The sequence below is a fragment of the Populus nigra genome, chromosome 18, assembly GCF_951802175.1.
Source record: "Populus nigra chromosome 18, ddPopNigr1.1, whole genome shotgun sequence".
In the NCBI taxonomy this organism is placed as follows: domain Eukaryota; kingdom Viridiplantae; phylum Streptophyta; class Magnoliopsida; order Malpighiales; family Salicaceae; genus Populus; species Populus nigra.
In genome coordinates, this window is record NC_084869.1 from 671,273 (window position 1) to 684,511 (window position 13,239).

The 13,239-nt window shown below is 33.9% G+C and overlaps 1 protein-coding gene across 1 annotated transcript; it reads right to left on the reverse strand.

Annotated features, from left to right (window-relative positions):
- Positions 1-3,263: 3,263 nt before the first annotated feature.
- LOC133678202 (uncharacterized) lies at positions 3,264-11,045 on the reverse strand. The gene is made up of 16 exons (XM_062100438.1): positions 10,780-11,045; positions 9,848-9,932; positions 9,651-9,753; positions 9,429-9,513; positions 9,133-9,219; positions 8,876-8,994; positions 8,226-8,337; positions 7,668-8,038; positions 7,148-7,229; positions 6,894-7,070; positions 6,764-6,817; positions 6,566-6,658; positions 6,423-6,488; positions 5,780-5,826; positions 4,790-5,497; positions 3,264-3,966 (listed from the first exon to the last, which is right to left on the reverse strand). Exons 1-16 carry the CDS (start codon positions 10,894-10,896, stop codon positions 3,588-3,590), a joined length of 2,685 nt encoding a protein of 894 aa, XP_061956422.1. The 5' UTR covers positions 10,897-11,045; the 3' UTR covers positions 3,264-3,587.
- Between the last annotated feature and the right edge of the window lie 2,194 nt (positions 11,046-13,239).

The window sequence follows — 13,239 nt, forward strand, 5'->3', positions numbered from 1 at the left end:
GAAGAAGCAGCAAACAACTGAAACTGATGGCTGAATTGCAAATGTGAAAAGTGGGCACTCTGGGTAATGGACCCCATCTAATCTTGATTGTGATTGATTCGATTGCCAAATCTCAGCCATCGATTTGTGACGGACAGCATGGGTGATGGGCTGTTTTCAAGATTCAGGGGTGCTCGTTTAAGCGGCGTGTCCTTCCTTTAAAAAAAACATATATTTTTTAATTTTTTTAGATTATTTTAAATGAATGTTAAAAATACATTTTAAAAAATAAAAATATTATTTTAATATATTTTCTAAAAGTAAAGGATATCTCAGCTGCTTTTAATACTCGGATTGGTTTTATGTTTTAAAAACATTTTAAAAAAAATTAAAATTTTTGTTTTATTTTATTTTAAATTAATATTTTTATGTTTTTATATCATTTGAATATACGGATATTAAAAATAATTTTTAAAAAAATAAAAAAATATTATTTTAATATATTCTCAAATAAAAAAACTTTTAAAAATAATTAAAACAACATCATCAAATACACTTTAAATATTAATAATGGTTACTTTCTTGCCACGGAAATACCATTTGCTGCTTTCCTTGGGAGAAAAGAAAAGGCCTAAAATTGTATATAATTAACCAAAAGTCCACGACTAATGAAGCCAAGTAGTAGTTTTCAATGTTCATTCCACTTTCTTATTATTTTTTGTCTAATTTTTCACTGTATACACAAACACTGACAGCCTTTTCATGTTATTTTTTGTATAACATAACCACTGTTTTTCGATTCTTGGATTAGATTGGATTCAAATTCATGCTTCCCTTTTAAGTTCAACCCTCTCAAATTTGTTTAAATTTCAATCATTAAATATAATTTTAGTATTAATTTGATACTGTAGTAGTTTATACCTTTTAAATTATTTTTGTCTAAAAAACATCAATTTGATGTTTTTAAGGGTTTTTATATATAATTTTGACGTATTAGTATTAATATTAAAAATAAAATAAAAATTTTAAAAAACATTATTTTAATACGTCTCAATTAAAAAAGTATCATCCATTACTTATCAAATAAACATATAATATATCTTAAATTATTTCATTATTTGATATGATGGATTTAGTTAGACCAGTTTTTTTAATAACAATACCAACTTCTAATACTATTATTTTAATTTTAGAAAACAAAACAAATTGATTATTGTTGAAGTATCAATTTACTTCAATCTCCAAATAAAATAAAATCAATGCAATTTACCCTACAGATTCTTTCGGCTTGAAAATCTTAAAAAACAGCGGAGTTGAAATCGGTGCCGTGACTCCAATACATGTTGCTCAAGTCGAGGGAGGGAGCAGAGCATGAGATCGATGCAATGAATGGTGGCCTGTGCAGCCCCATGTGCTCGGAGGTCGCAATCACTAGGGAGGCTCAATGCCTTGCCTGAAAAGGCCTTGCTTGCAATGGATAACGCATTCAAAGAGGGCACGTAAGTGGCAAATCCAAAAATCTTGTTAAAAAATGGAAACATAGAGAGATTGTGAAACGCTTTGCCTGTCTCCGAGTGTCTGAAAAACAAACAAAAAACGAGATCATCCTTATCGCCCCCACCGCTAGATCTCCACCCTCATGCAATAAATACCAGAGGTGCTTTGATAATATGGCTTGTTCTGTTGTTTTCATGTCACATCAGCCAAAATAACTAAAGACGGAATGATATATCTCATGAGCATCCTCATAAATCTTTGAAGTGAATGAATTTCAGGTCTCTTGGCATTAGGCAAACATGCATAATCACTTGGCAGGGTTTTTTTTCCCTAAAATTGAAAGGAAGTCAACAAATCTTCCATCCAAGATTATGCTTCTTCTTTTTTAATTAATATAGATGTCCAGATTAGTTTACGCGTATTTTAACTAATTCCGTAAATTCTGAAATTAACAACCATTTAAATCTCTAGCAGCTTGAAGTTTGGAAAACTCGATCTGATAACCTCTAAAAAACTAACATAAAATCTGATCAGTTAAGCTATACTCTTTAGAATTATTCAAATTATGCTCTTGCAATATAAAGTCAAGGTCGGTGAACTCATTAATTTTTTTTTGAATGTACAAAATCGATGTGAAGATACACTTTTAAAATTGTCTGAAAAGAAAACTTAATCTTAATTGATGTATTATTAATTATTATTGCTTCTGAAGGGCTACTCATATTTAATTTAACAATGTGATCCGTGCAACATGTACACATCAATTCTTCAAAAAAAAAGAAGAATTGGATGAATGTCACTCTCACTTTTAATTAATGCCCAGAGGTCCTTTTCTGCTAAAAACTATATTTAGCACGCTACAAACATGTTTTCCAGATTTTAACAAGTTTAAACAATCGATGATTAATGCATGATTAGGCTATAAGAGCACTTGAAGTGGCAAATCTCCAACTCCATGCCTTGTTGATTGATTTGTTCTAATATGCAAATTGAAAATCATCTTAGCGTAGAAATCTTTATTATATTGATTGATTTCATTTTCATGTATGTTTGTATCCGATAAAAAATAGAGAAAAAAATAGATTTCAAGTTCCAATCTTACCCTAATTTTGTATTTATCATAATAAAGTCTAAAAATATATAAAAAATAATTTTTTTAACGTTTTTAATTTGAAAAATAAGAAATCAAAAACAACATAAGAAAACACAAAACTTAGATGGTGTGGACTTTACATTCAGCATTGGATTTCAAGTTTCAAACCAAAATCTCTGACCATTTGCTGAAGTGTTGAATGAATTTTTTTTTTTTTACTTTCTTATATAGAAGTCCAAAAATGACTTTCAAGGTTTTGAAAATCCATTCCAACGACCTATTGACATTCATAATTTTTGTTGGAAATTGACATTGACTGGTAACTTCAAATAGAGCAGAAGATGGCCCTAGGGCTGCATGAAAAAGCTAAATCTGACATGATTATCCTTGGGACTCAAGAATTTGAAAAAAGGGCCAGGAAAGAGATAGTAGCCATTTTCCACTTGGCTGCGTGCAAATTGGTGCCTGATTTGCTTGTCTTGTAAATTGGACCTTTGTGGGAACCAATCTCATTTTTTGTGGGTCCTTGCAGAGTTTTTTGCCCCACATCCATGAAATTTGCTCGACATTTCTTAAACATGGGTCGGAAACCTCTTGGTCACATCAATTTTTCCAGCTCCTGAATTCAAGTTGTCAGATGGCCGGACAACTTCTCGAGTCAATTAGGGCAAAAACAAAAATTCTGACAGTGGAATAGGGAAAAAAACAAATTAAGCTATACATTATTGCTTTTTGACATATCCTGCCAATAATACATTACTGTATATACTCGAGTATTTCAAAAACAGACACCATGACCATGATATTACAGCACCAAATTGTTAGCCTCAAAATTTCTTTCTAGTTTTTTCATGTTAAATTCCTATCATTCTATATTGCACAATAAACTCTTCACTTCAGATTTCTTCCTAGTCCTGGTAACCAAAATGCTCAGAGTTCCGTTAGCTTCTTGCTATTCTAGCTAGTAAAACAAACTACTCATCATGTATGATGTCATAAATATACGAGGAATGGAAGCTTATACTGGTGAAGGTGAGAGTAGAAAATCTGGCTGTAATCTTTGGAGAGGTATCCCACAAAAGGGACACAAGGGTTTCGTGGGGATTTCTTGAACAGGAGATTCTGTCAAGGATTTGAAATCTAAAGGATAACCAGGCAATGTAAAGAGAGTCTCCGGTGGCAATTTGGAAGCTCGTCTACAACAACACTTGCAAAACCATAGAGGGATAGCTGGGCAAACCTGCATGGAAACAGCACATCTTGCCATTTGGTAGATCTGAACAGTTTCGTCAGTACTGTTAGAGCAGTGGCAATGTGCAACTTCTGGAGAATCAAAAGTAACTGGCTCTGAACAATAGATACATTGCTCTTCAACTCCATATTCACTCGACTGAGGCCTGTGTTGAACAAAAAATTACATAGTAAGAGAATAAGCACGGCTCAAATATAATAAACAGAAGCGCACATTTTGCAGACAAACTTAAAATCTTCAAAGCAAAGATCAGCATTTCAGCTAGGCCATTCTCTGCAAGCAAGCAAGCGCTTGGACATTGGAATAGACCATAATTGTATTATGTTCCAAGACTAGCCTTTTAGTTTGGCCTGATTCTAAAGACATTTGAAGCTCGCAGAACAAATCATGCACTGCATGTTTCACATAGCAATTCATCTTTTTTATTGATCTTGGTATCTGAAACAAAGTGCATTTTGATCTATATAACAAACAATTTTGATTTGCTACCTGTTTTCCTCGTATATTTGTAAACTTACTGTTAGCAGATTGAAAGTGTTAAAAAAATTACAAATATTTCCTCCCATGAGAATAAACTCTCGTAGCTAACTAACCCCACTCAATTAAAAGTTCCGACTTATTTAATTGGGCTCAGATCCCACTTTTTATGCTTCCACGAAATGAGGTAATTTACAGAGAAAATAAAACAAACGAAACGATGTCATTTCAGCTTTTTATTTTTATTTGAGGTGATGGAGCTCTTTGCATTTATGATAGTTAAGAAAAAAATGCATTATGCAACACAGGTTCCCTTTTCTTATTCCACATGTTCAAGAAATGATGCCGTTGTCTATTATTTCCTCCTTTCTCAAGAGAGCGCATGGTCCTCTAAGTCGCCCCATCTCTGGCCCATGGAAGAACTGATGAAATAATTATAATATCATAATTAACATATCTTTCATCATTGAGAACAAAATGGTAAGGAGTACCTTCTTTCATGCTTTCTGACTTCTGATGCGAGGACTTTTAGTTGTTCCCTAACACGATCATGATTAAGTGCAATCCACAGCTCCATTTGTTCTACTCCAACAGGATACCAAAATCCAGGTCGGGGAAATGTTGTGGTTGAACCAGACAAACGATTTATAAAAGTAGCCAAACTGAAACCCACAAGCCTTTCACGAAGTTCTTTTTCACTGCTAAAAAGAAACTCTAACCATAAAGTTAGATGCTCCGCTTTGGCAGCTGCTGAACCTCCTAAGTTCACTTTACAATTAATTTCTTCAGCCTTCACATCAGATAGTATTACACGTCTACAGATGATATTAAGGAGGTGCAATTGTCGAGATGTTATCTTCGAGAAATTCTCTGGGATGCATGTCAGAACCTCGCCAATGGAAAGGCCTGTGTATGAACCCAAAAAAGTCACAGAAAGCCACTTAACCAGTATACGGTCCATGTACTTTGGTGTAGACTGCTTGAAAGCCAACAATGCTGCCACTATATCCCAAACAACTAGAGGGTTATCCAGATTTTCATATTTCGTTAAATACCATAGAATATCAGATTCCCAATAATTCAATTCATTTGCAGAAAAACCAAGAAAGGCTTCGCTAGCAAAATCAGAGGAAGAAGGAGACAGTATATCCTTCTGTTGTCCACCTATCCAGAGGAACTCAACTACAGCCTTCTGAAGCCTGCACATTCCAAAGAAGAGTCATTATTTATGTGGAACAAAGGCAAACAAACACCAACACAATATGTTTAAATGTTGGTTTATCCTTGTTGACTTATTTCTCTTTGGTATTCTTTTGCTGCCAGCAGTTGGTCAAAAGGCCTTTTCAATTAAATTCAGTTGCACTAGATTCTTTCGACCTTTTCTTAATATCTCACCATCCACACACACAAGAGCTGATAAGATGCAAGAACTTGTGATTGTTGGATGTGATAAAGCATTTTGGCAGAATGATTCGGCTCACCTTCCCTCATACATGGGATCCAATGAATCACCATCTACATTACGAACCTGCAAATATCAAGCACAGTTGTTTCAGTAATTAATCTACAGCGTGCATACATATAATATCCTGTCATCAGCATCATGGTAATAAACAAATACATTTCTTCTGTTAAGAGAAGACGGGAGAGTTTTTTTATTTTTGAACATGACAGGAAAGTTGAGAACATGTATACTCAAACCATGTGCATCCAAAGGCAATAGAAATGTTCCCTTGTTTAATACGTTTATAGTTCTGAATTCTGATGGCCAGTACATGATCTAGTTAACAGTTGACAATCTACCTTCATTCTGTTTTGGGGACTCAAACTTTCAAGAGTTAGGTAAAAGCTAAGCATCAAATGCAGACAGAACCTTCTTGATCTTTCCACGTTCAGGAAAAATTGATGGTGACATTTTTCAAACTCAGCTTTCTAAGGAGCCATGTCATGAAGCTCAAAGTAAATAAGTCACAAACATAATTTGATACAGTTGGGTATAATGAGTAAGAAATCTAAGAATACAATCAGATAATTCCGAGGGGGAAATAAAGCACTTTAATAGAGATGTCGTACACAACTAAAAACATGTAGATGAGGGTGATAAATTTAGGTGAAGTAACATACCATTGCAAGTGCAATATTTCCAGGGGATGCTGCCACACCAAGGCATGAAACAAAAACATTTGGAAGCTGCAAATAATTTTAAATTTTAGAGCTAGAGTACACATGTTATAAAAAAATAACATGAAGAAAGGTTAACATCATACATCATTTGAGCTCCTCAAACAAGGAGTATTTGAAGGAATCGATACTTCGCAAAGAGCACTTCCATGCAAAACCCAAGCACGGACATAATTTTCCTTGCATCATTAATAGTTCAATATTATGCAATTGATGGACTTATATTTAATCCTATAACTTAAGTCAAAAAGTGTCATGGCATTGCACAGAATAAATCTTAGTACCTGGCCACAGCTGTACAAACAACATCCATCAAAAGCCCAAGCTAAACCTGTGACCTGATGAATTCTTAAATATATGAAGGATCATCAAAAAGCAGCAGAAGACTGATCAACTATATATTAAGATACTTACAACACAGTCATGAGCATCATATAAACCAGCTTTATCAAATTTGGAGCTGGATATGTCAGCTGTCCATACTTCAAATGAACCAGATCCTTTGCCAACTGCTAAAAGCATTTTGTGCATGGTTTGAACAGGTACCGCCAATGATAGTACTGAAATTGGGACAAAATTGACAGATACAACCTGCTTGGAAATTTAAATGTTTCACTGCTATGAGTAAATATGCAAACAGAACTGTTGAAGGAGATGACAACACCAACCTCCTTCAGCAGAGAAAAGGGAGCATTATTGGCCCCTGATGGCTCCAGCAACTCCTCACCCTTCCCAATCCAGATCCTCACACTGAAAAGAAAGAAAAACAGAGGGGTTAAAGGTTCTGTCATCCATAGTAAAAAGGTAATGGGAAGTGGGGTTTGGCTATTCAGATGCTCAGAAGAATGGCCTTACACCATCAGCATGTGTCCATTCAACTAGGCACCAGTTACAATTGGCATTGTATAGATTTCTTTTCTTCATCCTAAAGTTGAAGTTACTATACTTTCAGAGATATTTTACTTTCTCTGAAAAGGGATACGGAGACAAATCGATTAGGTGACACCATTGACCTAATGATTCTATAGATTCTAAGAGACATAGGACCTACAAACTTACAGTGAGGACAAAGGTATTCTGTTTAAAACCATTTCCAGCATATCAGTGTACAGAACACAAGGTCCATAGCTTATGTGTATTATAAAGATAATGAAAAACTGATTAGAAGTTCTTGCATACCTAACTCACCTCCCATCAGAACTCCCACTAGCCAATAAGACCTGAGGATTAGACTTGGAACCCAGTAATGCCAAACTGATTGTTGTGACCCATGAATTATGGGCTTGAAAAAGTCCAATAAATGTTACAGTAGTAGGGACCATACTATGCTCAATAGTGTAGTATTGTGGCACATTAATTCTCCAGACAGAAATTTTACCAGACTTCCCTCCAACTGCAAGTATAGAGAATCCATTGGACGAGTCATTTTCTGGAGCTGAACAGATTTTTGATGGCAACCACAGTACTGGTGACCAGGCAATAACAAGTGACGATAACATGGCACAGCGAGAAGCATATTTCTCTGCAGTAATTAGTGGGAGTGTGCAGTTCCCAAGGACCTGAATATTAAATAACAGGCAGAAACAAGGTTTCAAGAGGCATTTCCCATGTCAGATTGGACAAGAAAATGCAAACTATATAGTTACATATTTAAGTTCCCATCACTATAGAAAGGGAGGAGAGAAGGATAATATAAGGGATTGTTTCTTTCTTTCTTTCTTTCTTTTTTCCCTGAGAACAGCTTACCTTAGTTGTCTTCCTTCTGTCTATTTTATTTTTCTGGTCAGATCCAGCAGTGGTGCTCCCCCTATTAATAGGATTTGATAGCTGGTTCTGAAAAGTTTCTGAGTCCTTAATGCTGTACAGTCATTGAAAAAAGACCTAATGAGTTGAAGTTAAAATTAAAGAAATATCCAAGGAACAGCAAACTCAAAGGATTATTCGATGTAAGTTCTCATTTGCCAGATACAAAACTGGTTGGGGTAATACCAAAAGAAAGGAAAGTTCTATTCTTGTCAGCTCAGTTCCATAGAGAAAGTGGAGATGAAACAGAAAGGAGAAAGATTTCAGAAAAAGAAAAATTTGGTGCCCTTTCTTCCTGGCACCAACTTTCATCCCCAAACCCATTTTAGAGAGAAATTTGATGGTCCACATGAAAGATGTTAGTTAAAAGCATTTTCAACCATTCCTTTTCTCTTCATAAACAAAAGAGTGCAATACTAGGAAGCTATAAAATTTTCCTACTCAGTTTTCTCTTGTTGTGAACTTGACAAGGTGCAAAAAAGAAATATATGCAGTTTTCGTCATGCACTTTGAGAGACAGTAAAGAGTTAAGGCAGTAAAACAATCTTCTAACCAAAAATGAGGGGAGTAAGAAAAGGGAAAGAACTATTTACTTGTAAGTGGTAACATTCACTTTCCTTCGCTTGTATTGCTTTAATGTGCCAGAGTTTGGCAAGTCATTAGCACAGGATTTTGGTCGCTCATCAGCACATCTTTGGATTATTGGTTGCCCCTGGGGGAAGACTCAAAATATTAAAGATATTGACAATAATGATAACAAAAACAATCCTTGGATGATGCAGCAACTGGGAATATAATCAAATGGTAACCAGAGAATTCAAACCAGGTGATTTAATAACTGAGAACTTACGTGGGAGAATTCAGAGGGGGTATTATCTAACTCCCCAAAATTGATTTTGGCAAGATAATCATATAGCCTATCTGATATATCCACAACCTACAGGAAAGTGCGAGAGTGATGACTGTGATCAATGCATATAAACATGATCAACATCCCAAACCAAAAATTATATTCCATTATTACTTGCAAACATCATATCTATTAGATAATCATTCAGTAAATGATGGTTATAAAAGGAAAAATTTTCATTGACTTTTCAATCCTCACTACACTTTAGAAAATTGCATGAATAAGTGCTTCATTACCTCTACCCACTCCGCACTAAAATCACAAAAAGGTGGACGGTAAATCTTAACACGCCCTTCTACAGTGCAAACAGCAAGCAAGCACCTGCATAGAATTACATTACAAATGGAACACCATAAATTGATCTGCTCAACCTTTAAATGAACTTAGTTCAAGAGGAGCAAAGGCTGTGAACATTATCGTAACAACTCATCATATGACCAAAACCCTTAAATTCATACCCATAATTTGGAGCCATTCCAATTGGGGACCATGAAATTGACCGAACACATGGATGACGGTCTCGAGATAATGCAGCGGGCAGCATGCAGTTAGTGAATAAATCTGCAAACATTCCGAATAATAAGGCAACATGTTTAACTGTGTAAATCAAAAGGCTGAAACCTATTTCTCAAAAGAACTAGTAATAAAGGCATACCCTCCCTATTAACACAACCAATTGGGTATGGTTCACATGTCGGAACTCTGATCAAACCTCTTGGTCCATAAGGCACTGCTGGATTCTATACCTCACAAAATCACAGTGATCAATAAAAAATTACTAGGAACTTAAAACATTAGAATAATAAAAGCCCAATTTCCACACCTAAAATAGAAAAGCCTCAAACTTTTTCTATTGCATCTACTAAAGAAACACATAATAAACTCCAAATTACAAAAGTAACTATCAGTATCATTTATTAAGCAGCACTAACAACCAAGTGAAACACAGAAATCCAAACAATAAAACACCAATATCCCTTTTACTATGGCGATGCGATGATGATGACCAATATCCCTTTTACTATGGCGATGCGATGACCAATATCCCTTTTATCCAAGGAAATTGTTGAATTTCCTTGGCTTTTTTCTTGCAACTACTAGTAATAATACTAACTAATTATGCAACACCAAAAACATAAACACTTCATCACTGAATTTGCGAAACTAAAATCTGAAAAAAATTGAACTTTTTAGTTGCATTCAAATAACCACAAAATCAACTCCAGATACGATAGTAATTAGCATATGCAGCAACTAATTAAGAAAAAATAAGGAATTAAAAACTAAAGTTAAAAAAACAAAGAGCTTCAGATTTTGTTCTTGCAATTACTAATAACAATAGTTACTAGCTAAGCAAAACCAAAAACACAAAAAAAAAAAGCTTCCTTCTGAAGTGGCTAAGCCAAAAATTAGAATTTTTGAAACTTTTTCATTGCGATCACTAAATAACCACACAATCTACTCTAATTACGATCTTAATTAGTAGAATCAGTAACTAATTAACAAAAAAAAAAGCTTCGATAGACTGCATTGGCTCAATAGACTGTTATTAGTAGCAAGAGTGAGTAATTAGAGAATGATGATTACCAGAATGGTGACGAGGTGAGCGGAAGCGACGGCGATGAAGTTATCGTCGGACCAAGCAATGGAGTTTGGATACGACGGCGACGCCACTAACGCCACCGCCTGGAATCGTGACGCCATTGACGTTGACTGATTCTGCACGGTTAGAGTAGAGTGGAGAGAGGAGGTTTTGTTTTTTTGGGGGGGTGGGAATTGGAGGGAAAATTACGAGTTTTATTATTTGCTGCAAAACCCTAGTTCGAATCCTGATTTGGTGCTTCTATCTAGAGAGGCTGTCTTCCCATATTTTATATCTTTTTATTCCCGTTAATATTTTTCAATTCAAACGACACCGTTTTCTGTTCCTCCTTTGATGTGCATTGGGTGATTTGTGTCAGGTTAATATTTGTCATTGAGAAAAACCTTCTCACATAATTAAAATTAAAAAATATATTTTAATATATTTTTAAATAAAAATTCTTTAAAAAACAACCACAATTACTTTATCAGATAAATATTATATTATCAAATATATAGTAATTTGTTACGCAACTTTGTTGATGCTATGGAGATGGAGAAAGTAATTGGCCCATGGAGAAGGATGATAGAACAGCCAGTCAGATCAAGAGAGATTCCAGAAGCACAAAAACAACATGTTGCCCTTCACTTTTCCATGTTTACTCAATGATCATTTCCAGGTCCTCGTCGTGCCTCTGCTCTGTTCTCATCTCTCTTACCCAGCTCCATCAGTTTCATTACCTCCATTTGCAATTTACCTTCTTCGATTCCAGGCATTCTCCGAATGCATTCTGAGCAGCTCTTGTTTCAAACCTGCAAATTCACCTTCTTCTCCTTGCCGATGCCCTGGAGTTTCTTGCTATCCCAGCAACAGCCTTCAAGTCAGTGCCTAAAACCTTTCAGGATCTGGACTTCTTAGTATCATGAACAATTCCATGTTTCCCGTCTCTGCCTCCCAAACATCTGGCCTCTCTTCATCTCAATAGCAACGTTTGTTTACATAAAAGTAGACCTTGTCCTAGAGATTATGCATTTGGTAACTTGTTTCAACTAAATTGAACTAGATAGATGGCTTGTAGTATGCCGTTGCAGGCTAAGATAAAAAAAAAGGTTGGCGTGATTATGATGACATGCATAAAAAAGTGTTTGTGAGAAAAAAAGATATAAAACTCAACTTATTGTGTAATTCTATTTAAATGATAAAAAATTTATATATGAAAGTTTTTCCAACATGTAAACGTAAACTTGCGTGTATATATAATAAAATAAATTAAGAATAATACATTTTAACAAATAAAAATAAAAGATTATTAACAATAAATGAAGATAAAAATATAAATTGATAAACATTGAGAAATCAAAATATTTGACATTACAACATGGGTCTTTCACATGATTGTCTTGAATGATTTTATTTACCAAAATCAAATTTTCATTCAATTAAATAATAATAAAAAAAATACACATAAAATTTATTGAATAAAATAAAAAAATTATTATATAAGGCTACACTTGTTATAAATATTATGAAAAATAAATAAATATTTTGTTATTCATATAAAACACAAAAAATAATTATAGATGAATTAGGATAATATTTTTAAAAATTAAATGTATATAGAATAATTAAAAAAAAAACATCAGGATAAAAACAAATCTTTTATTATGCAAATTAAAAGTGAAAGCTAACACGTCATAATAAGCTCTCACATATTTGCACTAAACATTTTCTTTTTTGTTATAAAAAATTTATATATGAAACACGTTTTTGTAAGTAAAAAAAACTTGTATATATATATAATCAAATAAATTGAAAATAATATATTTAAAAAATAAAAAACAATGCTATCCTGCTTGGCCTATCTTGTCAGGACCCGCGTATGGGCCTGCTATGACAAACTCACATGCTTAACCCGGTAATTCTTTTTCATTGCAAAGTCACCCACCCATTTTTTTTAAAAGAAAATTAAATTAGATGACACATTATCTAATTTCCCCTATATTTTGATCACTATGGTAACCAAAAAATCTAAGTTTAAGGTTTTTTTACCCAAAAATTTATTTTTAATTTATTTTTATCCAAAACACCTGGAAAACACCATAATAACCTTGATAAACCTATCTATAACATGAAAAAAACTCAAAAATTGTTTCAAAACCCGAAATCAACCCAAAACCAAACATCTTTTTGAGTCCATGTTTATTTTTTTAAAGGCATTCTCAAGGTAAAAAAAACATTGAAGTTGAAATCTCATCATCTTATGAAATCATTTGACATAAAAATGGATTATTTTGGTGACTAAAATTGACCCCAATGATATTTTTTCTCTATATTTGGAATTCGATAACCTTGTTCTCTTATCTCTCAAATCATGGACCAGAATATAATAAAAGTGAACCTTTATACTAAAATTGAATTGAAAAAAATATTGAGATACTGAATATATAAAATTTTTAAAGCACGAG